This window comes from Pyrgilauda ruficollis, unplaced genomic scaffold, assembly GCF_017590135.1.
Source record: "Pyrgilauda ruficollis isolate IOZ18807 unplaced genomic scaffold, ASM1759013v1 scaffold34, whole genome shotgun sequence".
Lineage (NCBI taxonomy): Eukaryota > Metazoa > Chordata > Aves > Passeriformes > Passeridae > Pyrgilauda > Pyrgilauda ruficollis.
This window is the reverse complement of record NW_024524822.1, coordinates 6,220,574-6,247,191: the sequence shown is the minus strand read 5'-3', so window position 1 is coordinate 6,247,191 and position 26,618 is coordinate 6,220,574. Positions and strand designations below refer to the sequence as shown.

Here is a 26,618-nt window from a genome sequence, read left to right as displayed (position 1 = left end):
TTTATTTCTTTCCCCACTTCTCCTCCGATGGACAAACCTCTTTTTTAACCCCCCCGATTGCATTTCACTTGCAGCCCCGTAACAAAGCCGTCACCTCCACAGCCGCTCCGCTCCAGGGAGACGAGTTACAATTACAAATTGCCACCACAATTAGCGCTACTTCTTGGAGAAATTAGAACGGGGAGCGGGAGGCTCGCGTGCGATTGATTGCTATTCATCCTGCTTTACAGTGACCTTGCTCTGGAGACGATGATATTCCTTCAGCCTGGAACCCGGGATTTGAAAAAAAAAAAAAAAAATTAATTGTAAATTAACAGTAAGAACACACATTTCCTTTCAATTAATTTAAGCAGAATGAGGGGGCGTGAAGAGCAGGCGTTTGTTAAGGCCTGTACAGTTTAATTATTTTTTTTTTTTTCCCCCACGAGATAATGTAATTAATCTTCGAGGAGTCGGGGGGACACGGAGGATCGGGGAGAACAAAGCAGTTAACAGGCAAAGGAAAAATTAAGAACCCATTATGTAAATGTGGCGTGTTTTACAGCCCTAGAGTTGGGAGGGGTCAGAGAAATAAGTAAAATAACGAGGCTGGCTGTGCTGGGGAAGGCTGCAATTAAGCAGGGCTGGTACTGGCGGGGCTGGTACTGGCGGGGCTGGTGGCACCCCACTGTTCAGGGAGAGCTTGCTTGGTTCACCCCCAGAGCCTGAGTGAGGACAGGGGGGAGCCCCGGGGTGATGGGGGAGGGTCCCACTGGACCCCACAGACCTGAGGGAGTTGATGTTGATGAAGCCGGTGGCGTCGGCGGGCTCGTAGTCCCCTTGCACGTTCATGCTGCAGGGAGAAAGGCACTGTCACTGCCACGGGATTCCCAGGGGAATCAGGGCTGCCCTTTGGGAAGGGAGAAGATGTGGGGGACCCCAGACCTGGCTGCTCTCCACTACTGCTGCCTCTTCATCCTCTGGGGGCTGCAGGGGGCTCAGGTCAGGGTCCCTGCCAGCCCCTGGGGAAGGGGGACATGCCCAGGCTCCACAGGCCCTGCCAGAGACACAGCCCCAAAATTCTCTCCTTGGTCCCTCACCTGCATCATCACCTGGCAGTGCCCAGGGATGTTCACCTTCTCCCAGAGTAATCCTACAGGTGTGGCTCTAGAAAAGGGACAGGATCCTGGCAGGAGACACTGCCCCAGGCACGGACAGACTCCAGGCAGGGACAGCCCCAGTCTGGTGTGGGGGTTTTTGGACCTGGCAGCCAATTCCTCTGTGCAACACTGAGCACATCCCCTTTCCCAAGGCAGCAGCCACCCACTGAATCCCAGCTCCAACAGTTTCCTACATCCCCAAAACACACGGCTCATTTCCCAGAAACCACAAACCTTAAAGGAGGAAGTGGAGGGAAATAAAGAAGAAAAAATAATAAAAAAAAAGAGTTTACAACGATTTTACCTCCCCTGACGGGCTACAGAAAAACCTCTGTGCTTTTATTTTTGCTCATTCGAGTGGTTCTGACCTGCTCTATAATTACGTTACTTTCTACCTACTGTGCAGAGGCATTTCCACACAGCTCTGCCTCTCACAGCTTTCTCTCGGGTTCCTGTGACGCCGTCACTCAAAGGCTTTCAAACCAGCGATGTAGAAATCAAAAAGAAAAGGAAAATGGTTGGAGACGCAGGGAGAATAAGTGCCCCTGCTTTTCTCTCCCTCTCTCTTTTTCCTCCGTCCCACCCCCCTCCATCCTCCTTTTTTTTCTTCCCTCTTTTTTTTTTTTTTTTTTTCTTTTTTTTTTTTTTTTTAATACTTTATTCATTTAATCTCTCCAAGTGAGAGTGCAAAGCATAATGAAGGGTTGGGACGGATTATTAGGAGCTGTTGATTTTGAGGGGGAGGAAAGGGGGGAAAAAAAGCCAGAGAAGAGAAAGAGAGAAGATAATTTGACTCCGACTGATCTAAACTCATTCGGGTGTATTTATGGCTTATAAAATGTTTAGAGAGATTGAAAGGAGTTGAGGGAGGGCTGAAGGGGGGAGAGAGCAAGCGAGAAAACAACACGAAGAAAAAGGGAAAAGCCAGAGGGGGGAAAAAACCAATATTGACTTGAAACATGGCTCATGCTTCAGCCGGATGCTGGGCTGGGCCCATGGTGTCACCTGTGCCACTGGGAGTGGGATGGGATGGGATGGGGATAGAGATGCAGATGAGGGTGGGATGGGATGGGGATAGAGATGCAGATGAGGATGAGGTGGGGTGGGATGGGGATAGAGACGCAGATGAGGATGGGATAGGGATAGAGATGCAGATGAGGATGGGATGCTCACTGTCACCACCCTGCCCTCCCCAGCCCCACTCACCTGACCAGCTCCTCGTTGTAGAGGGACCGTGGGGACTCCCTGCCCAGGATGTAGACCTGGCCCTTGAAGACGGAGAGGCGCACGGTGCCCAGCACGGGCTCCTGAGAGCGCCCGATGCACTCCCGCAGGAACTCACACTCAGGGCTGTGCCAGAAGCCTGAGGACAGGAGATGGGATCAGCAAGGGGCTTGGGGATGGCTAGAGGGACCTGGGACCCCTGGTGGTACCCCAGAGCAGCCTAGGGTGGTCCCCAGGCTAAGCCTTACAAGGCAGAGCCTGGGTAATTTCCAAGGGAAGGGATGCAACTGCAGGACTGGGTGAGGAAATGAGATGCTGGGACACACAGGCTGAGCCATGAGGGTTGGAAAGCTCAGGTGTTACCCTTCTCCTTGGCGGCCCTCAGGATGGGAGAAGAGGATGGAACAAACTAGAAATAGGCCATGGAGCCATCCTTGTTCCAGCTCTGCTGGGCAGGGGTGATCATGCAAATGAAAAGATTTGTTAAGTAGGTATGAAATTGCCACTCAAACACCACCTACTTGGGAAGGCCAGGTGGAGACAGACAGATGCACACAGAAACGATGGGGGGATCAGCTCCCAGACCCCAAGAAGGGGATGAGCCATTCTCCCCTGGGAGGAACAGAGCAGGGGTCTGGCCAAAGAGCCAACCCCAGCCTGTGGACTGTGCTCAGGGGGATGCAGCCCCTCAGGAATACTTCACCCCCAGCAGCTCTGGGAAGGGAAAGCCCCTCAGCAATCTGGGTTCCAGTGGGTCAGTCATCCCAGCAGTTCCCATTCCCCATCCCAGAGGGATGCAGAGCAGAGTGCTCCCCCCAGCTCACACAGCCTGGGCTGGCCCTGGGGCTGCACTGGGGTGTGCTTTGGGGCACAGGACTCTCAGCAGCCCCGGGTGGGCTCTCCACTTTCCCAGCCCCCCAAGGTCAGCGAGGCTTGTCCCTGCTGCCTCTTGTGGGGAGGTCTGACTTGTCCCCACTCTTGTCACAGCTCCAGGAGGGACACAGGAGGGACACAGTGCTGGCACCCCAGAAAACGCCATCCAACCCCAACCAGCCTCCTCCTGCCCTGGCTCCAGTGGGGACAGCAGCCCCTGGCAACCCAAATGCCCTGAGCTGAAGCCCGGGCTGGGTGTTGGTGTGATGTGCAGTCACACCCCAGCCCCCAAAACATCCTGGGGGAGTGGCTGGTGGCACTGCAGGTGTATGGAGGGGCCATGGCCCTGCCTGCCACCCCCACGCCCCTCCTGTCCCTAAGCAGGGTTATTAGCCAGGGAGTCCTGGGAGACCTGGAATAAAGCCAGGGAGATGTAGAAGGAGATAGAGGTGGAGAAAGAAAGAGCCCATTCACCGCCCTCCAGTCATGCCCCGGCTTTATCTCTCCCATCTCTCACCGGTGCCCTCTCACCTTTCTCTTCCCAGCTGGGCTCCGGGGCCGAAGCCATTAAAGAAACAAATAATTTCTTTTGTTGTTTGGCCTCAGCAGCCCCTGAGCAGGGCCCTATCCTGCAGCCTTGTCCCCGGGGTCTGTGTGGCCCTGCTCAAGGCACAGCACCATGGTCTTGCAGCCCCTCACCACCAAACCCTGAACTGACCCCCCTCAGCTGCTCCACCCAGGCATGGCCGGGGGGCTTGGGGACCCCTTCCCTAAAATCAGCACTGCCATGCCAGTAGGAACCCCGGCTCCAGGCAAATACACTCCTTTTTTTGGTACCCACCCTCCAAGTACAACTCTTCAAATAGCAGCACTGATGTAAAAATCCCTGTAAAAATAAACCCCAGACACACTAAAATAATAACCAGCTGCTTAAATCCTGACTCTGACAGCTCCAGGTGGGAAGAAGCCTCCCCCCCTCCCGACCCCCCACTGCAGACACTGGAAGCGATCTCCCTTAATGACCTTCCCACCATTCTGCCCTAATCACGGCGCAGGCAGGGGGACAATGGCATTTCCGCACCTGGAAAGGACGGGAACTGGCTTCAAAGCCACCCCTCCACAATGGGATCAATAGGAACAGGGGGAAGATAAACACTAATTCTCCTAAAAAACGGGACTAGCTGCGATAACGAGGTGTTAAAGGAAGGTGAGCTTGAAAGCCTGGCCTCCGGCACGGGGACCCACGGGTGCTCATTGCACCCTGCTGGGGTTGTTCCTGGGATTCAGGATTGGCTGGCTGGGAAGTCTAGGACCAAGCTGGGAATCCCTGGGGATTCAACACGTGGAGTCAAGGAAACAGCAGCCTCTGCCTGGCAGATGTGGGGAGGGAGAATTGAAACCATGATTCCCTGAGTGGCTTTTTAACCTGGCGGCTGCACAACAAGCCAGTGGTTAGGAATAAACCGACAAACGGGTTTATGCCTGAACTACCAAAAAAAAAAAAAAAAAAATAGCCAAAGGAAAGGCAGGCCAGGTCAAAATCTAATAAAAATGGCCAGAGGCAAGAGTGGCACTACAGAATGAATGAGGGCACGGGCTGTGATCCAAGAGGAAGGTGACAAAGGCTCCCCTAGCCCCTGACAGGGCCCTAAAATGTGATTTAAGCAGCAAAGGGGCTCAGGCATTAAATGCCAGTTGCTGAGGAAGATTCAAGAGGGAATGTCCTTGGAGGGGAAGGTGACAAGCACTGGCACCAGAAACTGCAGGGGAGAAAAGCCTGACCCAGTCCTACTGATCTGCTGCTGCCCAAAGCCTGAGCTCCCAGAACCAGGTTATTTCATGGTATCTCCCCATGGAAGACCCCAAAGGAATCATCCCAGCCTTTGTGGTTAGAGGCACCTGAAAAGTGATAGAGGAGGAGCTGGGAGGCTGAGAAATCAAGGCCTGTGAATGACAAATGTTTGGCCATGGGGCAGGAATCTCCTGGTGTGGGGCCTCTGAGCCAAGCACCCAGGTGTGGCCAGTGAGGCTTTGAGCCTGCTTAGGGCATTTTGAGCTAATCCTACTTCCTTCAGAGCCTGGGTCGGGGTGGATCCGTGGAGCAGCCCCCAGGGCAGTGCTGGTTCTCCCCCCAGGGTGCCAGGCCAGGGAGCTGCTCCTGTGGCACAGGGGAAACGCTGAGCTGAGACCCCTCAAACTCAACCCACGGTCTGGGGCTGTGGCTGCTGCACAGGAGGAAGGACACAGGGCTTCACTGCTGTCCTTCACTGCCAGGGTGAGTCACTATCCCTCATTCCTCATGGCTCCCAGCCCTCTCCAGGCAGAGCTGTCCTGTCCCAGAGCAGAGCCCCAACCCGCAGTGCCCCTGTGTGGGCTGTGCACCACATAGCACAGCCAGGACCCTCCATCCCCCCAGAGTCCCCTGTGCCACACTGCCAGGGCACAGGGACAGCTCTCCAGCTCCAAATGCCGTGGCAGGGTTTGAAGTTTAAAAGTTTGGGTGCCCGCTATCACAGTGTGCATGAGACTAAGGCAGAGGTGGAAGGGGTTGGAGGTGAGAGCTGGGGAAAGGTGACACGAGGGGGGACAAAAGGATGGTGAATTACATCCAAATATGCTGGTTGGGATGAAGTGGTGGCACTGGGCTGGGAGAGATGCCATGAGCAAGCCCTCGAGGAATATGGCATGGCCTCCCAAAGGCAGGCACGGAGCTCCCTGGGCAGGAAAGCAGGCACAGTGTGGGGTTTTGCTCAGCCCAAACCCACATTTCTCCCCAGGAGCAGCCTCAAAACCCACACCTCAATTTCACAACCAATGGGACCTGTAAGCTTCAGCAGCAAGGAGGGAGGATGGGGAGGAAGGCTGGGAAGATGCTGCTGTGGCAGGACTGGACTGCACCTACCGTTGTACACCAGCTCTGAGAATTTCAAGGAGAGCCCCTGCTTGATTTTCCTCACTTCCCGGTCCATGGTGAAGGCCTCGATATCTAAATGCGCACGGTATAGGATAGTTCCTGCTGGGGTCTCATAGATACCTAGCCATTTTTCCAGGCAGGGGGAAAAGCAGAAAAAGAGAGAGAAACGAATGAGACCAAAACTGTCAGCAAATGACAAAAAATAATGACTTGGCTGACAGAAGGAGCCGTGGTCGAGCGCATTCAGTCTCAGCTCGCTGTAAAATGCATCTGTCATTATATTCATGCTGGGGCCGAGACAGTCCACTCCGCACCTTGCGGAGAAAATTTCTAGATTCCCCTCTTTGAAGAGGCACTCTGACGAGGCTAAATGACAGGGTTTGGGAACTGATCCCCCCACCCATCCGTGCCCAACGGTCTGCAGCTGAAAACCTGTAATTAGCAGAACGAGCGGGGCACAGGCATGGGGAGCGCAGGGCCCGCAGAGCCCTCCTCTCCCTGCCAGGCAGCGAGGCTACCTGGGGGCTGCCAGGGCAACCTCCTCTGGGGCTGGCAGGGCCCCCCCAGTCCCTTCCTGCTGCCCCCCCATTGCACAAGGCCTGGGGATGGAGGATGTTGAATTATTTTGGTGAGCTGCTCCTTTGTTCTAGCCGTTCAAGGTTTGTTTTGTGCATGGTGTGGTTATTTGGTGTTTAAATAAGAGTATGGTCATGCGGTTCTCCTGTCCGTGGTGGATGCAGGGGGAAATATTGTGAGGAAATATCGTGGGGAAATGCTGAGCTGGTTTGGCAGTGGATATGTGATGGGAAAGGCTGTGAGCTGTCCACAGCCAGGGCTGCTCCACCAGCATGTCCTTGTCCCCTGCCTACAGGGATGGTCCCTTCCCAACACTGGGCATCTGCTGTGGTGCAGTCATGGGAATGGCAAAGGGCACAAAGTCCCCACTGAAAGGGCTGTCCCCTGCCTACAGGGATGGTCCCAACGCTGGGCATCTGCTGTGGTGCAGTCATGGGAATGGTAAAGGGCACAAAGTCCCCACTGAAGGGGATGTGATCCCAAACCAGCCCCAAGAGAGGCTGAGGGGAGCCCACAGGGCTCAGAACTTCGCCAGGCTCTGCTCTCTCAGTGCCCTGGAGAGTGGCACAGGCTCAGCACGTCCTGTGCCAGCGTGGCCACAGTCCCACAGACACAACAGGAGCCACAAGGGCAGCAGCCCAAGGCTCTTCCATCAGACCTTGTCCCAAGCAGTGCCCATGATTTCAGCATCCTACAGGCACAGACCACAGTCTGATGTCTCAAAGGAGAGCAGTCACCTCAGTGATGGTGCAGTGCAGCCCCTGGGGCAGCTCAGGTGTTCACCAAACATCCATTCCCTCAGGATGTGGGAGCAGACAGCCAAATTTACACCAAACCCCAGCTGTCTCCACGGGCACAGCAGTAACAGGGGCACAGGGAGCTGCTCGTTGTCCCCTCCAGCCCTGACTGTGGAGCTGAGCCCACCACTAAAACACACTTAATACAATTACAATTAATATTCCCTCTTCTTTCCCTTAGAGGCTGTTAAAGCCGGTTTGGGCTGGGGTTTGGGTACATGCCTTGACCCCCACATCCTACCCATCTGGGGGTGCTGGGAGACAGGACCAGAGCATCAGCTGGGGCAGAGGGGAGGGCAGCTGACAGCCACTCTCCAGCCTTGCCACTGCCGAGGAGACAAGAGACACCTTCAAAGTGACACTCGCACCATCTCCAAGTGTCTATTTTCCTCTCCCCATGTTTACAGGAAAAAGACAGAGGTGTCAGCACTGCAGCCCAACGATGCTTCAATCACCCCATAATTACTGCTAAGGAAGGGGGGACATGGAGCAGGGGGGACAGGGAGGGAGGCAGCGAAGGAGACAGCTGCCGCTACTTAAAATTTTCTAATTTGTAACCTCGGCTGTCACTTCACCTCCATCCGAGCAATTCTGCTGTGCTGAGTGCAGGCTGTCACTCCCGACGTCATCCCTGGGACAGGAAGGGATGTGGTGCCTTCCCGAGGGGAAGGGCAGGGTGATGCTGTGCCCATGGGAAAATGCTGCCCAAATTTCTACCCCCGGTCCAGAGCCGAGGCTGAGCCATGAGGCCGAGTTTGGCCTGGTATGTGCTTGTTGCAGGGAAGGGGTTTTCCATTCTCCTCCTCCATCAGCTCAGCACATCCAGAGGAGGAAAAAGGAGGGAGCCAAGGGGAGGAAAAGCCCCAGGGGCCAGCAGCGCTCGGCTTTTGGCAGCGGCCGTCCCCCTCCTTCTCTCTTCCTCCCCACTGATTTCATTTACTTCACTTAATTAGCCCCCCTTCGGAGTTAAAAAGATAATTTGATAATGAGGACGCGAGCGGGAGGCAGAGGCAGGGCCGTGCAGCCGCAGCCCCCGGCCGAGCCGTGCCCCCCGACCCTGGCACCCCGTAATTAGCCACCCTCGTGCCACTAAAACAAACAGGGCACACCCGAGTTCACAGGGCTGGAAAGGCTGGGGTGAGTTCCGAGTTAACAGGGCTGGAAAGGCCGGGGTGAGTTCCGAGTTCACAGGGCTGGAAAGGCCGGGCCGAGTTCCCTGCGCCCCTCGCCCACTAGGCCTTAACGAAGTCCAATTAGGAGCTTAGTAAAAATCAATGCAAATTAATTTTTCCTCTTCTCTGGCTTGCTGGGACTGGGAGATGAGGAAAAGGAGGCACCTTCGCTGCCACCTCCACCACAGAGAAGGCTCTGGCCGTGCTGCTGCCTGTGCCTCAGTTTCCCCTGCAGAACCCCAAATCTGCGGGGCAGCTCCACACTGCTGGGGTTTTAAGGATTGTCTCCTCCAAGCCCAGCTCCCATCTCCTGCACCATTGATATTAAATCCATTTGGGGTCACCCTGAGTTCCAAAACCCTGGAAGAGAACAGGTGTCCTCAGCCCCTCCTGTTCTGGCCTGCTCCCATCCCACTCTCCCTCTCCGCAGAGCAGATTTTGGGAGGTTTCTCTTAATCCCAAAAAGCCAGCCAGGGGCAGGATCCTGCTCAAAGCAAGGGGGGAGGCTACCCCAAGTCCTCACCCCCACGGGGAGCCACCCCAGGGTCTCATCCCTGCAGAGCTGCCGCAGACCCCCCGGTCCCCCAGCGCAGGAACGCGGCAGCGATCGCTCAGCAATGTCACACGGGAGACAGACATGACAGTTAAATGGGGTTTAGAGAAATTATTAAATGCTGGAAGGGTCACTAGAGCGTGTCAGTGGCTCTTATAAAAATAAAGTAGATTTTGACAAATTACTCAGCATCCTGAATGCAAATGCACAGGCTGGTGTGTGCGGGTTGTGGTTTTTTCTTCCTTCTTTTGGTTTTAATTTGATTATTCAAATTCAGATCAAATGATTTGGGGTTTTGTTTCTTGCTCTGTGGTGGGGAGGAACACTGCAGGCTTAGTCTTACCAAAATATTTGCTGTTGTCCTGCACAGAGGGCAAGTTTAAAGAAAGGACACATCTAATAAAGTATTAATGAGATGTAACACAAAGGAGTTGGAGTAAGGAGTTGGGAAATGATGCTGAGCCACCTCCTTATTTAGTTTTGCACTGGGCAGCTTGCTGCCTCCAGAGGTTTCCAATGAAATTGATCCCAATGGAAGATCAATATTAGGAGACGTGGACTCAAAAATGTGTGGATAAATCAAATATTTGCTTTTTTAAAAAAAAATCAAAAGTAATTTGCATCAGCTTCCTGTGGTTTGTACAGGCATTGGAGAGTCTGGCACCATCCAGGACCTTCCATGGGCATATCCCCACACAAGCCCAGAGCCTGGTGTGTTTGCTGTGGGGACAGGTCTCACCTGGGGGCACTGGGACAGTGCCAGCAGTGGCAGCTGCTGCCATTAGAGAGCAACAAGGAGCCCCTGTCACGGGGAAATCTCTGCCAAAATCTGATGGGGAGGGAAAGGCTGAGCGCTGCTGGTGTGATCTGAACCAGAGCACCCAGGATTACTGAGCACCCACCATGGTTTTCCCATTTTTTTGTCTTTCCAGGGCAGGGCAGGCTCACCTCTGGACTTCATCCCAACGAAGCGGTTCTCCACGATGTCGATGCGCCCAACCCCGTGCTTGCCCCTGTGAGCAGAAGGGAGGTTGCAGCAGTCCCAGCCCCACCGTGGGACACAGGTGGATCAGAGGGGTGGACAATGGGGGAAAACCCCAAAAGACAGCAGGCCAGCCTCTGGGCAGCACTGCTGACCAGCAGCAGGGACAAGGACAAAGCAGGTGACAGGGAAATGGATTTTTCTCTCCACCCGTCTCTCACTTGTCAGTGGGGCCACCAGTGCTGCAGGCAGCCGTGGCACTTTGGCCACTGGGAAATAAACTGGACAAGGAGACAGGACGTGGCACAGCTGCATTCCCAAAGCAGTTGTAAAACCACTTATTAACCATTTAAAAAGTGAACAAAGTGGAGAAGTTCATTGCCATTCACCACCAGGAGGATAAAGGCACAGAGGAAGATGGCCAGGGACTAGGTGGCACTTAGGAGGGATGGGTGCCCTCATGGGTGCTGCTGTATTTTTGGGCAAACTCCTGAGGATGGTTCTGTGCCAGCAGCAGCAGAAATTGGGCATGGGATGGCACATGGAAAGAAAACCACAAAGGAGCTGCTGCTGTGGAGACAGGAATAGAAAAGGGCAATGAACCTGGCCAGCAGGACTCCATTCCCCAGAAAAGTCAAGTCTCCACACAAAAAGAACACTGAGCCCTCTCCGGGAGAAGGGGCAATGCAAGATGTGAGAAGAGGGGGTCCAGGACTGAGCTGGGACAAGAAGTACAGGGTGCTCTGCAGTGGGCAGGGCAGCTGGGGCACACGGGCAGCCCAGAGAATGCTCAGAGGACTTTTTAATCCTCATCGTGCCCAGTGAGCAAAGCTCTGAGGTATTTATACCCTCGTGCTGCTGGCCTTGGTGCCCAGCTCTGCTTGCTGGCATTTATGGCACAACTGGGACCCACTGGCCACCATCCCTGGGCTCATCAGGACGTGTCTGCTCTGAGCATCCTGCCCCCACCCCTAGCTGGGTGCCCTGGGGACGCGGCCCTTGTCCCCTCTGCTGGCCGGACAGGGTGGCACTCACGCGATGTCGTTCAGGTACACAAAGAGCTCCAGGGCCGAGGAACGAGTGGCTCCGTCCCCAGTGTTGGTGACCTTCACTGGGACACCTGCAGAGGCGGGGAGAGAGGATGGGCAGGATCAGGCAGTGTCAGGATCCCCCCGGAACATCATCCCGTGGGCGTTAAATAGATGTGACAGATATGAACTCTAAATAACTTCTTAAAAAGGCATATCCAAGCTGGTGCGAGGGGGAGGCGAGGGGAGGGGGACCCACCTCTGGAGAGGAGCGAAATAAATAAATAAAAAAGGCCATAAAAACGTCACCCCCCTCTTTTCCTCTCTCTCCTCCCTCTCTTTTTTTTTAGGGTCTGTGAAATTGCAACCAGGCCCTTAACTAATTGAATTTCACGCTCCGCAATTGTCTTACAGCACAGCACCTTCTGTCCCACCAGCCCTTGCTGGGGAGGGGGGACAGAGTGACAAATGTGTGCCCCCCCTCCTCCTCTCACCAGCACGGGGGGTGTCTGGGGGGGACCCCCACACTGGGGCACGGCTGCTCGCACACGCATGCACACGCACCCCTCGGCGGGGTGCTCCCCGCCATGAATTAATTATTGCACCTTTTCTTTCTTTCCCCCCCTTAATTTTTTTGGGTTTTTTTCCCTTTTTTTAAGGGCACCGGGCAGGAGCAAAGCAGAGCGGGGTGGTGGTGGTGGTTGGGGGGGGGATGCTGAATAGAAAGAGGCATTTTTCTTTAGCGGTGTGAAATGAGCAATAAATGTATTAGGAAGCTGACAAGGGGGCTGCGGAGCCCACAAAGAAAAGCGGTGCGGAGTTGGAGGCTAATCCCCCCTCCATCTGCCCTCCTCATTACCATTTAACGCACTATCAGTTGCCAATCAGCCTCAATGCCTCCCTTTCTAGTCTTTATTATATAGGCGCCCGCAAGAGCCCTGCCTAGTGATGGGGGCTGTCAGCTCCCCCCCACTGCCCCCCCCTTAAACCCCCTATTTTCCAGGGGTTTATAAACTCAGTTGTAAATTGCTATTAAATGTAAACTCGCGGCAATAATGAACCTTAAGCTGCTTCTCGGCGTGGGCCCCCCCACCCCGCGCCCTCCCCTCGCCCCGGCTCTTTCTCTCCTCATCGTCCACCGGGATATTGGCCGGGGTTCGCTCGGCGAAGAGCCGACGTTGTCGGGGCTGTTGTTGCTGAAAGCTGCTTAGCCTTTGAAATAGTTAATAATTAGATTAAAACTTCAAATAAATTAACTAGGGGCTGAATGGGCTGCCGGGAGGGGGGCTGCTCCTTGCAGGGGGATCGTTATAAAGGAGCAGGGAGGCTGGCGGTGGGGAGGGGGTGTCCCCTCCCAGCAGGGTCTCCCCACAGCCTGTGCTGGGCTCACCACTGCTGCCAGAATGGATGGTGGCACGAGGATGGCCGTGGCTGGCAGAGGTGGAGATGCTGCTCAGTGTCCCCTGTTCATGCTGGCTCGGGGCTGGGCCCTGCCCTGTGTCCCCAGGGATGCAATGGAGCATCCCTGCGTCCTTCATGACAGCATCACCAGCCAAACCCTGCTGAGCAGCTCCCCAGTTGTTACCTGGCCAGCATCACCTGCATGCCCTCAGAGCCACCTGCAAGGGAGGGGACTTTGTGCCCACTGTGCCCTGGTGGCAGGTGAGGGGGCTCAGACCCCTTCCCACTCTCAGGGGGGGTCCCAGAAAGCCCCTGAGATCTGAGCAGACCCTCTGCACACCTGAAGGAGCCCTGGTGTGCTGCAGGCACCATCCTCAGCCCCAGTGTCATGAGTCAGGGCCACCCATCTGCCCCCACCCTGGGGGTGCTCCCAGCTGCCAGAGAAGCCCAGTCCCAGGTGGGAAGTGGGGCTTGGGGACCCAGGGACGAGGGCCTGGGAGCACAGAGGCTCTTACCCCTCTCAAACTTGATCTCCAGCACATCTGGGGTGTCGGGAGCATTGACCGGATCACAGGTCTTGGTGTAGAGCCCTGGAGGAGCCTGGTTCTGCAGGGAGAGGGAGAGAAGAGGGACAGTCAGTGGCATTGCCATGGCCAACGCTGCTGGCAGCCCCAACCCAGAGTGCATACCCCATCCCAAAGCACATTCCACTCTCAGGGGGGCATCCCCCATCCCAAAGCACATTCCACTCTCAGGAGGGCATCCCCCATCCCAAAGCACATTCCCCTCCCAGGGGTGCATCCCCCATCCCAAAACACATTCCCCATCCCAAAGCACATCCCCCATTCCAGGGGTGCATCCCCCATCCCAAAGCTCAGGACCAGCACGGCACAGCACCGGCGCTTACCGGGGGCCCCGGGAACAAAGGGGTTGGCAGAATCAGCCAATTTTTCCCCTCAACTTGATCTCATCTTTTCCTCCAACGCCCCCACAGCTGGAGGCGGGATGGCTGAGGAGAAGCAAGTCAGGCAGGGAAAAGCAGGATGCTGGCGGCGAGCGGCGCCCGCACGTCCCCGCACCGCGGCCGGGCTTATTCGGCACTGACCGAAAAAACTGATGAGGAGGCCTGACCCCAGCAGGTGCTCCCGGCACACCGGCTCTTTCATGGTGTCCCCGGGGTTAATACACACGGGGGAAAATAGAGCAGCAAAGCAAAAACCCATTTCAGAGCACATCAACCTTTATGTATATTTTTTTTTCCTGAGATTTATAGGGAAGAGGCATCTTATCTCCATCAGAGCCAGGCCAGCAGAGGCCCGGGTGCCGATGGTGAATTGCTGCAATTGAAGTGCGTGCCAGAAGAAGCGCGGGGGGGCGCGGGGGGTGGGGGGGGGGGGCGGGAAATGTAATATAAAAAAGCTTTCCGTCCCGGAGAACAAATGCTTTGCAATTTCACATGGCCCCTCAGCACTCACCCATGATGCGACTGCACAGGCTGACCCCAAAATACTTTCAGATCTGTGTTTGTAAGCTCCTGCCTCCAGAGGGACTCCCCACCAAGCCACAGCTCCAGGAGGTGGAGGGGGAATGGAGGCACAGAGCACCCAGGGCACTGCAGCACCATGGAGAGTCAAGCACTTTATTTTTTTTTTTTTTTAAGGTGGCAAACTGGTGTCCCCACTAAACCCAGCTGGACAGAGCTGGAGCTCTGTGTGTCTCTGGCCAAGGGGGCCCTGCCTGCACCCACCCACCCAATGCCTGGCCCATGCTCACCCTGTTCCTCTTTTCCTTTTTCAAGCACAGATCTTCTGCTCACTTAATCAAATTATAGAATAGTTTGGGATGGAAAGGACCTTTAAACGTTCCTTTTCCTCCCTTCTCTTGCATTCCAGTAAGGAAAAAAATGATAAGGTATAAAGCAAGTTAGGGGAAAAAGCCCCATAGTAATACAACCAAGTGATTGCTTTGAAAAAAAAAAATTAAGCTTTTAAAACTGAAAAGTAATTTCTCTACAGCAGAAGTTTTCATCTAATTTTTTTCCAGACAAGCAACAAGAATTTTAGTGAAAACTTCCATTTATTTTGGTCCAAATGTAATTATATTTGCTGAACCACTGCCAGCACCTGAGGGAACCCCACACAGCTGCAAGGGAACCCCATCCCACCCTCCAGAGTGGGGGGGACCCCTCGCCTCACCCCAAACCTCGGGGTGCACATCCCAACAGCAGCCCCAGCCAAATCCTGGGAATACAGACAGAGCTACCCAAGCACTCACTGCAGCAAACCCCTCCTCAGTTCCCATTTAATGTCATTTTTGTCCCTTTCCCTCGTTCTAAGGGGCAGGCGCTGGCAGGCAGGCGCATCTCCCCCGTGCCCCCACGCACAGATTACACGGGCTGTGGATTTCAATTTTACATCGTCTGCCCTTTCCTAGCCCTGATCACACTTATTAACTAGATGAACCTGTGAGAGATGATGAAAAACTTTGAGTTCAAAAGGAAAAGGTGGAGGGGGGTGGGAGAAAAAATACCGGAAAGTATTAAAAACTCTTTACTAAACATTGGAAGTCAAAGTCAGGTAGTTTCCAATTTTCCGAGCCAACTATGAAAACCCCTATTAAATAAAATAACTAAATAGAAATAAAAGTGACATTTGGCTTGCATTCCATCATTACGGTGTGAGTCTGTCCTCTTTTTATTCTCTCTCCTAAAAGCACAGTTCAAATGACAAATAGTTTGTTGCAGTGTATCAATGCCTTCTATTTATCCCTCCCCGCAGGGGGGCTAGTCCTGCAATGTCATCTTTAAAGGGAAGAGAGGAAAAAAAAGGGGGGGGGAAAAAAGGGGGAAAAAAAAAGGAAGAGTGTGTGGAAAGTGAGAGAGGGAGGGGGGAAGAAAGAAGCAAGAAAAACGGGGCAAGAAGAGAAGAAATTGGAAGCAAATGGTCCATGAAGTAAACCATGATGCAGAGCTATCGATGCCGCAAATGGTTTATTCATCCGGCTGATATTGTTGTGCCCGGGACTGAATGAACTCTTTCAGAGTGCCATATGAAGTTAAAGCAAGTAAATTTCTATCTTTCTCCACATTAGCTGCCTCATTGCCCTTCAATCGGGCCTCACAGAGGCAGAAAATAGCTCAACCATCTGCTTTCAAATCCCTGCGTTTGGCAGGTCCCGGGGGTTTGGGGAGGGGAGCCCGCCGTGCCCGGCACCCCGGATCTTGCCAGGGCCACCTTGTGCCCAGCAGCGTTTCCCGGGCCGGGAAGGGGACAGCGGTGACAGTGACAGCAGTGACAGTGACAGCAGTGACACCGCGCTCCAGGAAGCCACGTCCAGCACTGTCATGGGGTGAGGTGCCCGAGCAGGGGATGCTCGGGAATGGGGTCAGGGCACTGCTCAGCCCCGTTTTCCAAGCGGGGTTTGGGAAGGGAACGGGCTTGGCAGAGCCTGGGGAGTGCGGGAGGAGCGGAGAGGCGCTGGCTGCGGCGGCTGGCTCGGGATGGGCGCGGGTCAGGCCCGTGCCACCTTCAGCCACAGCCGTGAGCCCCATCCCTGTGCCAACCACTCCCCGCGAGGGGGAGACCCCACAGGAACCCGGCTCTGCACAGCCTGACCCACAGACACCCCTCTGGAGGGCAGCAGAGGAGGAGCGGGAGGAGCGGGACCCCCTCTCCGCCTTCACCTTCCTCTTCCTCCCTTCCCCGCCGCAGGCACGCGTCAGCCCCGCTGCGGGAGCCGGCTGCGGGCACGGAGCGCCAGCGGCTCCGCTCGCTCTGCCTGCCTTCCCCCCCTCTCGCCGGGCTGTCTAATTAGGCCTGATGGATAGTTTAAATAGATAGTTTAAATAGATAGTTTAAATAGCGGCCGGGCCGGTGACCCGCTGGAGCGTGAACGGCGCAGGCAGCGCCAGAGGACCACGGGCACGGCTCGCAGTGGCCGGAGATGTGGCACTGTCACCGGCAGCGCCCTGCCCCACGTCCCTGTTGGCAGCCAGAGCTGGTGGCCCCATGGGTGCCCACAGGGTCTCCACCCATCCAACGGGAGGTTTTACCCCACACCCCCATGGAGAGCGGGTTGGCAAAGCAAGGAGGGCTGGGCGAGCTGCAGGGGACCCCTGAACCTCTGCCACCCGCCACCAGCTCTGTCACCAGCACCGCGTCTGCCTCATTGCTCCTTTAACGCTGCCCGCGACACTGTCCCCTCCGGTGTCACCCCGAGACGGTCCCTTCCGCTATTCAATTAACACGACAATTAACGTGCCGGGGGCGGCGGCGGAGCCTCCCCGCACACACGGACGGCCCCGCCGTGAAATTTCCAATTAGGCTGCAAATACACGAGACGCCCCCGGCGCCGTTGCTGCCGTGATCGATTACCTTGGGGTTCTCCAGGATCCCGGCTTCGTAGCTGCAGCAGGCAGGGAAGGAGAGAGAAGTCACTGCAGCACCTGCAACTTGCAACCCCAAAACTCACCAGGATGAGACCCCCGCTCCCACCCACCCCATGAGGATGGACATAAGTGCACGTTATGGATTGCCAGAGCGTTTTAGCAGCAACCCTGAAAGGAGAGCCAGGCTTAGGAGAGTCCAGGAGGTGAATGCTGCCACTTGGAATGTGGACAACTGGATAGAAAGGGAGGATGAAGGATTTGGTGGGGCAGCCTGGGATGTGCAAGGGGCTGTGCTGGACACGTAGGCTGGAGGGGACTGGGACTCAAGATCCCAGGTCTTCACCTCACAGGAGCTCCCCACCTGCCCAGCTGCTCACCTGATGTGCATTAGGTTCTCATCCATGCTCCAGGGTGTCTGAGGTGTCACAGGAACTGGGATCCCATGTTTCTGTGGGGAAAGAGAGAGTGGGGGTAAGCCAGCCTGCAGGGAAAGCCAGCCCTCATTGATGCTGGTTCCCAGCAGGATCAGCCCCAAAAGCACAACCCATGGCACAAGCAGGGCAGCACAGAGCAAGGTGCACTCCCATGTCCCTGACCCTGAGCAACATCAGCTGCCACCACAAGGGCCACCTCAACAGGGACATCAGGGACACAGTGTGCTGGGTGGGGGGAGAACAGCCATCCCAGCCCTGCCACAGGCTCAGAAGGGGCCCCAGAGCACCCCGTGAACCCCAGAGATGGGACACCAGCACAGATGATGTCTGCTTTTCCTAGCTCCAGGGGAGGACAGTGCAATGCTCTCAGGTATGTGGTGGGATTGTTGGGGTGCTCTTTGCAGGGCCAGGAGCTGAACTCGATCACCCTGTGGGTCCCTTGCAACTCAAGGTGTTCCATGATTCCCTCAGCCAGGCTTCTCAGCAAGGGGAGGTGACACCGGGATCCGAGTCCCCAAACCCACAGGATGCTCTAGAGCCTAAAGAGGACAAATGCCCTGTCGTGAGGGGACAGCAGCACATCCCCACAGCCTCGTGCAAACACATGGGGGAGCAGACACACCCCAGGCAGGCTCAGTGTCCCTCTGAGCCCGGGCACCTCGAGCACGCCGTGCTCAGGGACGTGTGGCCCCACAGCAGCTGCCTGGCCAGCACGACTGCAGCACCGAGCCTGGCTCCCTAACGAGGTCACCAGCGTGCCATTTATCTACTGACATTTCAATGGGGGAAATTGCCTGTGAAAACGAGGTGAATACGTGGGGGAATTAGCCGGAGAGGTGACGGCAGCAGGCTGAAACTGGAGCAGTGGGGACGTCACCCACCCTGCCAGGACACTGAGTCACAGTGTGCTGGCTGTGGGATGGCCATGGCAAGACAGGGATGGGGACAGCGGCTCCCACTGAGCCTTGGTGTGTCTGTACAGCCCGAGCACTGCTGGGCAGCTCTGGCATTTCAGTGTCACCACAGCAGGGACTCAGTGAAGGGCTCAGCTGGGGACAGAGGAGCAAGGGCTGAGCGGACATTTCTTGTTTGCCAGGAACAAGGGAAGGAAATGCTCATGGTCCTTGCACCACAGCCCTCAAACCATTAGCTGAGGTGGGAACAAGGTTCTGAGATCTCCTAATGCTGTAGAGGGACTGACTCAGCCCTTCTTCTGGAGGGACATGGCCTCAGGCTCATGGGTTCGGATTTGCTGGCTCCCCACCATAATTCCAGCATAGTGCCAGCTGAGACCCCCCATTATCCAATCTAGATCTTCTCTGGCACAACTTAAGGCCATTTCCTCTTGCCCTATCTTGTGTTTGTGAGAAGAGACCCACCACTGGCACACCCATCTCACTTGGGGTGTACAAATCCATCTTCCAGACCTGAGCTGGCTTGTGCCCTCAGCCAGCCCTCTCCTGCCTCTGCCTCCTCGTGGCAGCTGGGGAAGTCAGTGCTCCCCAACCCATCCTCATCCCATTTCAAGTCCAGACCCAATATCTATGGAGCCTAGGCAGCCTTTGCTGGAGCCAGAGGTGCCAGGACCAAAGAGGGATTTTGTTCTCAGCTTCACCTGGCTCTGCCTGTGGCCAGGCTAATCCTGGAGCAGCACCCAGGAGAGTTTGGCTGTTCTCATTAAGGTGTGTGAGAATGAAGCAGCCACTGGCACAGATTTGCTGCCAGAGCAAGGCTGGCTTCAGCCCCTGGGCAACAAATCCATGGAAAGAGCTGTGCCACAGTGAAACAGAGCCTCACTTTTCCTGGCATCAATGGAGCCCCAAACAGCATCCTTTTCCAATTCCCCCAGCACTAAGGTGAGCACATTCATGTGCTCCAAGGACCTGGCCATGCATCTCCCTCTCCTCAGAAAGAAAAAGAAGGGAAACCACCTTTTTTTTTGTAACAGATAACCAAAGACTGGAAAGTACTTAAACCTTCACCCCACAACCTTTTGCTGTTGGAATGGGGCCCCAATCCATTTCATTTCCCTTTCCCCCGCTTCCCAAACAAACAAAACAATCCCCACAACCAAACAAAACCCCCAACCCAAAAACACATGTTCCATTTTCCATATAATAAAACCGTGGCGCTCTTAATAACTCCCCTATTTGACAATTTGTTTGGCAACATATGGAAAGCTCTCGTAAACTCTCCCCTTCATAATACAGCGGCAGATGGCAAACACAATCCTCAACACGCCGCGCTCTCCCGGCAGCCCTAATGGGCTCCGAGGGCTCCTCACCCCACGCCACATCCCTCCAGCTCCACACCTCGCCTTCCCTCAGATTACCCAGGCAGCTTTGGTGGCAGCTATTTAAAAACTGAAGCAATTTTCTGGTTTATGCACAGAGCTGACTTTTCCCTCTTGATTGATTGAGCTGAGTTGTCAAGCATTTCCATGAAGTCGCTAAAAAAGAAAGGTACCCTGGTGGGCACATAAAAACCTGATGCAAAACTTCTAATATGTTTTATTGTAACTTGTACTTCAAAAAGGAAGGGACAACAAAGGTGAATGTATTTGCTTTGTCTGTTACACAAGTCAGGGAGCTGAGACCCGTTTCCTTGGAAAGAGGGTTACAATTAATAGCCAGGTAATTATGGGGCTTTTAGAAAGGAAGGAGAAAAAGAAATAGATGAAAGGGGGGTGGGGGAAACTCTGACCAGGAGGCTCCTAAGTGGTTCTGCAGGGATGTTGTGCAGGGTGTACTGCTGTCACCTGCCAGGCCATGGCAACCATCCTGTGGTGACCCTGAGCATCCCATGGTCACTCCAAGAACCCCACGGGTACCCTGAGCTTCCATAGCCACTCTGAGCACCTTTTGCTGCCCTGGGCATCTTGTGGTTGCCCCACACCAGCTCCTACCTTGGCATAATCCATCAGCTCACGGCGTCCAGGAAAGCGCTGGTAAAACTCGGGCAGCCTCCACGGTGCAACAACCTGGCAGGAGCATGAGATGAGAAGCCCCCTCTGCCCCTGGGAGCCAAGACCCACAGGGTGTTGCTCCCCCAGCTGAAATTTAATCTCCCAGCACAAGGTGGGAGTAAACCAAACCCCGGACCTAACCAGGCACTGGATGCAAAGGGAAACAGGCAGCATCGATTATCCAGCAGCTGCCTTGGTACTGTCTCCTCTGTGGCCTCGTGGTGTTTGGGGTAAAAATAGGTCAATTAAGGATCATTACAGCCCCCTGAAATGCCAAAACGTCGCTGCGTGCAGCTGGTGGCTTGTTAAAGTGAGGCAGGGCCGTTTGCATCGGTGTTAAAACAGAATTCCCAGCAGCTGCAGAGGGGCCAGGAGCTCGGCAGCGGGGAGGCAGGGGATGCTTTTGGGTGCCTTACCTTGATCTCGGGACACAGGGCATAGCAGCTGAGCTCAAACCGAACCTGGTCATTGCCCTGAAACAGGAAAGGGAGGTGCTGAGGGGTCACCCCAGCCCAGGGTGTGATAACACACACACACACTCTCAGCCTCTGAGGAGCTGCTTGGCTCTAGCCACAGCTCCCCTGGTGGTGTTGGAAACCCTGGGCACAGAGGGCAAGGATTCTCTGTCCCATGGGATCATTCCTGCTCCATCTCCATGGCTGGTTGGAACCCCAAGCCACCTTTCCTGCAGCTTCTGATTGCTGTGTGCTCAAACCAGATCTGGGTATTTTTTCCCCCAAGGACATCAAAGGACAAAGAAGGAAGAGGGCAAGGTGGGGGTAAGACCACAGTGAGCAGAGGGATGCAGAAACTCGTAATTAAACAGCTCCAAACTTCCCTTTACCTTAATTGTCCCTTGCTGATTAGATCCCACTAATGAGCCCAGGTATCTGGGAAGAGGCAAGGAGCAGTAGGAAGGCTGGGAATTACGAGCACTTCCAAGGGAATAGCACTTGCTAAAACCTATTTTCCACCCTCACCAAGGGGCATAGGGACCCCCACTTCCCTGCCGTGGGCCTGGAGGATACATTTACACCGGGCTGGGCATTCCCAGAGGACTATTACACACAGCAAGTACATCCAGCCGAGCACTCATTTCCCCCACGGGCCCGGGGCTCGTCCATCTGCTCGGCAGCGGGGACACCCCAGATGGTCCCATTTAAAGCTCCGCAGCCGGGTCGAGTTACCGGCAGCCAGTCCCTGCCCGTGCCCGCGGCTTAATGGCTTGGGGAGTGCAGCCACCGAGGGTGCCCCTGCCAGCAGGGATGGCTGGTGGCACCCGGGAGCAGAGGGGACACCGTGGCGTTGGGGGTGTGCTGCTCCAGGGCACTTTTCTCAAGAAAAGCTTGCTGGGGATGGATAGGATGGACAGAAAGGTGTGCAGGGACCCGACTGCAGCAGGAGAGAGAGTAATTGTGGTCCTGTGTCCCCCCAGCTGCCCCTCTGCCCCATCTCCTGGCTGCTGGCAAGTCCCTCGGCAGCTCCCGGCTGCATTTAACATCCCCTTTCTAGCAGAGTCCCCACCGTGGGGACCCCCAAACCCATTGCGATCTCCCCGGGAAGACACCTGGCCTTAGCCCAAGGCACGGGCTGTGGGGAGAGGAGGAGGAGGAGGAGGAGGCACCTGGCAAGTCCTGGGTCGCCCGCTGAACCCTCACCTGGCCCAGGTGTGCCCGCCCGGACGGGGCAGGGGCTGGAGGTGCCGGGGATGACCCACGGTCACCTCTCGCAGGTCCCACGCCCCCACCATGCTCCCCGAGGGGGATTTCCCCTCTCCAGGAACGGGCTGGCCCCGAGCATCCCTTTTCCACGGTCTCTGGCTGCCTCTAGCGGCAAAGTGTCCTCCCTGCGGCCAGTGGGGACAGGGGGGACGGGGACAGGGACCGGCACAGCCGGGAGAGGGACCGGGAGAGCCGGGACAGGGACAGGAATGGGGACAGGGACCGGGAGAGCCAGAACCGGGGACAGGAATAGGGACAGAGTCTGGGACAGCCGCAGCTCTTGCAGGACGCCCCTGACCATGCCGGGTTGTGCTGGCTCAGTCCCAGCCAGCTCCTGGCCCGGGAAGCCTCAGCATTTTGAAATTCTTGCCAGACACAGAGATTTCAGTGTGACTCCAACCTTCCCAACAGCGAGACGGAACCGAAATTGGGCACAGAAATCCCAGAAGCGAGGAGGAAGTGTTGAAACACGGCTGAGTTTTGCACAGACCCCACAAAACACCCTGTGCACCCCTCCTGGCACCCACAGCTCGCCCTGCAGGCTGACCTGCCCCCCCATCGAGCCATCCCTGCCCGGTGCCAGTGTCCCCCCTCACCTTGCCCGTGGCCCCGTGGGCGATGTACTGGGCTCGCTCTTGCTGGGCGATGCCCACGAGCCCGCGGGCGATGCAGGGCCGTGCCAGGGCCGTGCCCAGCAGGTACCGATCCTCGTAGAGCGCGTTGGCCTGCACTGCCGGCCAGATGAACCTCTCCACGAACTCCCTGCTGACGTCCTCGATGTAAACCTGCCAGCAGAGGGACCCTGATGGAAGGGCTGCTGCAGTGGAAACCCACCCCGCAGTTTTAGGAACAGCGCAGCGAAAATATCTTTGCCTCACTTTTTCTAAACCTGCTAAAAGGCTTTGGGGCAAATCCTCTGGAGAAGGGAGTTGGGCAAACCCAACACTTTTTCTAAACCTGCTAAAAGGCTTTGGGGCAAATCCTCTGGAGAAGGGATTTCTCATTGGCACAATCCCCTCTCTGGGGTGAGTGAGAGCCCAGGGTTCACCCCCAAGGTGGGGAGCAAGGGGAGGGACAGCGTTACCTTCTTGGCCCCCAGTGCCAGTGCTTTCTTTCGTGCTGCCTCAAAATCTTCCTTCTGCCCAATGTTAGCCTGGAAAGCAGTCATAAAAGAGACTCAGTGTGAAACAAGACCACAACACTCAGAGCAAGCCCAGTTTGACACAGGGCATCATGCATGGCGTGACAGAGTCCGTGGTGGCTGGGCTTGAGGACAGCCAGGATGGGCAGGAGGGGAGTTCCACCCCCTGAGGTGGATATCTCAGTGCCATGCCCCCCTCTGCCAAGCCCCTTGGCTCTGCCCTGATTCCCTGCCTTCATTAGCAGAGGGTCATTAGCTGGCAGGGACAGGCTGTGCCACTCAGGGCTGGCAGCTCAGCAGAGAGCTGGGCCATGGTTAACCAGTGCGAGCAGGGTCACCACCACAGCACACACACACCCAGCAGGACCCCCATTGCTCACCCCAGCCCCCCCAGACCAATGGCCCAGCACCCCCTGCACCCCCAGCCCCTGGGGACAGCCCTGAGCTCACCAGGTAGGCAACAACGTCGTAGCCCTGCTCCTTCAGCCACACCAGGATGCAGGAGGTGTCGAGCCCCCCGCTGTAGGCCAGGACCACTGTGCCCTTGGACTGAGCCATGGTGCTGCCAAAGCAAAGGAAAAGGGAGTCATGAAGCCCCTGCCCTTACTGCAGCCATCAGCCACGGCATCAGGAAGGATCAGCTGAAGCAAGAGCCCCCCCAGGCTGCAGGGAGCCAGGGCAGGGCTGGGGGCAAGAAGAAAAGCCACAGCACTGTGGGCATGGCCAGGTTGCGGCCGTCAGCCAGTGAGGACACCCTGCCTGTGCACCCTGAGGTGGCTGGACAACAGAGGAGGCCAGGGCAGCCACAAGGATGGTTTTGCTCTTACCTTTTCTCCATGCTGGCAGCCCCAGAACAGCTTACCCCACGCTCTGCACGTATCCTGCAGTGCTGAGGAGCCAGGGCTCAGGTGCTGTGGCAGAGGCACAGCTCAATGCCTTGCTCTGGCACAGCCCAGCACGTCCTGCCCTCTGCAGAGCTGCCACAGGCTCAGCCCCCTGTGCCCATCAGGACAGCAATGGCTGCAGGGCTGGGGGGGCTTGGCAGCATCCCCCAGAATCCAGCCCAGCCCCAAGTCTAATTAATGCTCACAGGGCATTTGTTCTAATTGTGCTGCAGTGTTTTCTGCCAGCACCAAACACCTACATGGGGATTCAGCACCCCTCACCCTCCAGCCAAAGGAGATCGAGGACTTCAGCCAACAACAGGAAAGAGTGAAGGGCGCAGCAGCCCGGATCTCAGGGGAGGGTTGGGAGTCCCGGGCAGGAAGGGGCTCCTCCAGTCTGTCCCTGCAGTCCCCAGGCCAGGCTGTGAATCCCAGGGCCCCACGAAGAGGCGATGCCAGCTGACCCTTGGCCGGGGGAGGCGGACGGGGATCCGGCCAAGCCCTGTCCTGAGCAGCTTCCACACTGCTGCTGCCAAGTCAGCACAATCCTGCTCCTGCAGGCCGGGAGGGCGCCGTGCCCGCCGCTCCGGGCTGGCCCACCCAGCCGCTCTCCCGGCGGGACGCGGTAACGCCGGGGTGCGCTCCCCGGTGCTGCAGAGCCAGCATCCCACGGGGTGAGGCTTGGAGCCAGCCACAGGCAGCTCTGCCCTGCCTCTGCCGGGTTCGTGCTGAGGAACAAAGGGGTCTGGCAGCCCCATTCCCTTCCCTCCGGCTCCCCGAGCCTGCCCGTGCCCGTCGGGCTGCCACGCAGGCAGCAGCCGGTGCCCAGGCTTGTGCAAGCAGCATTTCCCTGCTCGTTGCCCGTGGCTGTGCCAAGCTGGGTCCCGGCCCAGGGAGGTCCAGCCGTCTCTTCCTCACCGGGGCATTTACAGGAAGGCGCTCGCAGTTTCCAAAACGGCCCAGCCCAACCCAGCTCATCCCCCCTGTGGCCACCAGCATCGCTGTTGTGGTTGCCAGCCTGAGTAAGCACCTCCGAGAGCAGGCACACTGGCTCTACAAGTGGCCCAGCAGGGCGATAAGGAAACCTCTCCAACTTCTGCCTGTTCAGACGCGTCCCAATGTCGCAATGCCCGAGGGGCCCGGGGGCACTTTTTCTTGGAGACGCATCCTGCATCCCAGAAAGGGGGTGGGAGCAGCTCTGGGAACACGGCTCCTGCCAAATCTGCCTGCCCAGGAAGGGAGAGCCCCGAAGTTTTAGCACTCCGTGGCAATAAATCAGAGCAAACAAAGCTCGGTGAAGGGGAACGCGGCGGGGCTTTCTCAACCCTTATTATTATTATTCCGTAGCAATTTCCGTGTGAGTTGGGGCAGGGATTTTGCTGGAGAGGCTGGGGCTGCCCTGCGCCAAAGGAACACAGCGCTTTTGGTTTGAAAACCAAGAAATAAATAGAGAGAGGGAGGAGAATAAAAAGCCTGAAACTTTGGTGAAGAGAGGAACTGTTTTCACCAGCCGGACTGCTGCTTGAGGGCTGGGATGGAGCAGGCAGGAGAGGCAGGGACAGGCAAGAGGGGCAAGGACAGGGGCAAAGACAGGCAGGAGGGACAGGAACAGCCTTTCCAGCAGCAGAGGCATGTGCTCAGTGCTGCTGGGGTTTTCTTCAGCATCACTCCTCCACCCCGTGGAGGCCCCATCTTGCCCCCCAAAACCCCCAGAGCAGAGAGGGCACAAGGAGGTACCGGCTGAGATCTCAGTTCCCCTCCCGAGGTGGCCAAGGGGACCCTCAGGGAAATGGGACTCACTTGGAAACTCCCCGCCCATCCCAAACTGAGCTGGGAAGGGCTTGACTGCAGTCTGCACCGTGCTGGGAAGGAGCTGGCACCTCCTGCCCTGCCCCAGCACCCAGGGGTGGGAGACATCCTTGGGTGGGTGGAAATGGGACAGACAGGATGAGGGGACATCCCCCAAAGCAAAGACCCCCCTTTCCCCTCTCCCTCTACGCTGTGCCCACACTCACGCACTCCCGGTGTCCGGCTGCCCTCGGTGCTCTGGTCCGGTGCCTGGAGCATCCTCCCACTCCTGCTGCTCCTTTATACCGGGCGCAGGCAGGCGGAGCCGCCGCAGGACAGTCCCCCCTCGGGCACCGTCCCCGGGAGAGCCCTGCGCTCCTCCTGCCCCGCAGAACACCGGGAGAAGCTGCCCCCGGGCCGGGAGGGAGCCAGTGCCCAGCCCCAAGCCCTGCATGGCTGCTCTGGGTGCTGCCACAGCTCTCCCCCTGCTCCTGACCTCCTCAGCAACCCCCACAGAGGTGTCATCCCCCCTGGGGGACTCCACGGAGCCACCTGCCCCCGAGGAGTGGGAAAATGGGGGCAGAGGAGAGATGGTGCTCTGCAGCACCTGGCTTTCCTCCCCGGACCAGCAAGGAGGGG

The 26,618-nt window shown here is 56.5% G+C and overlaps 1 protein-coding gene across 1 annotated transcript; it reads right to left on the bottom strand.

Moving 5' to 3' along the window:
* Positions 1-26,237, bottom strand: ASS1 (argininosuccinate synthase 1). The gene is made up of 15 exons (XM_041474973.1): positions 26,207-26,237; positions 23,758-23,869; positions 23,251-23,319; positions 22,763-22,951; positions 20,862-20,918; positions 20,386-20,460; positions 17,424-17,494; positions 17,033-17,063; positions 13,175-13,265; positions 11,266-11,350; positions 10,197-10,261; positions 6,139-6,270; positions 2,346-2,502; positions 767-832; positions 1-265 (listed from the first exon to the last, which is right to left on the bottom strand). The coding sequence occupies exons 2-15, from the start codon at positions 23,863-23,865 to the stop codon at positions 211-213; spliced, it is 1,251 nt and encodes a 416-aa protein (XP_041330907.1). The 5' UTR covers positions 23,866-23,869; positions 26,207-26,237; the 3' UTR covers positions 1-210.
* Between the last annotated feature and the right edge of the window lie 381 nt (positions 26,238-26,618).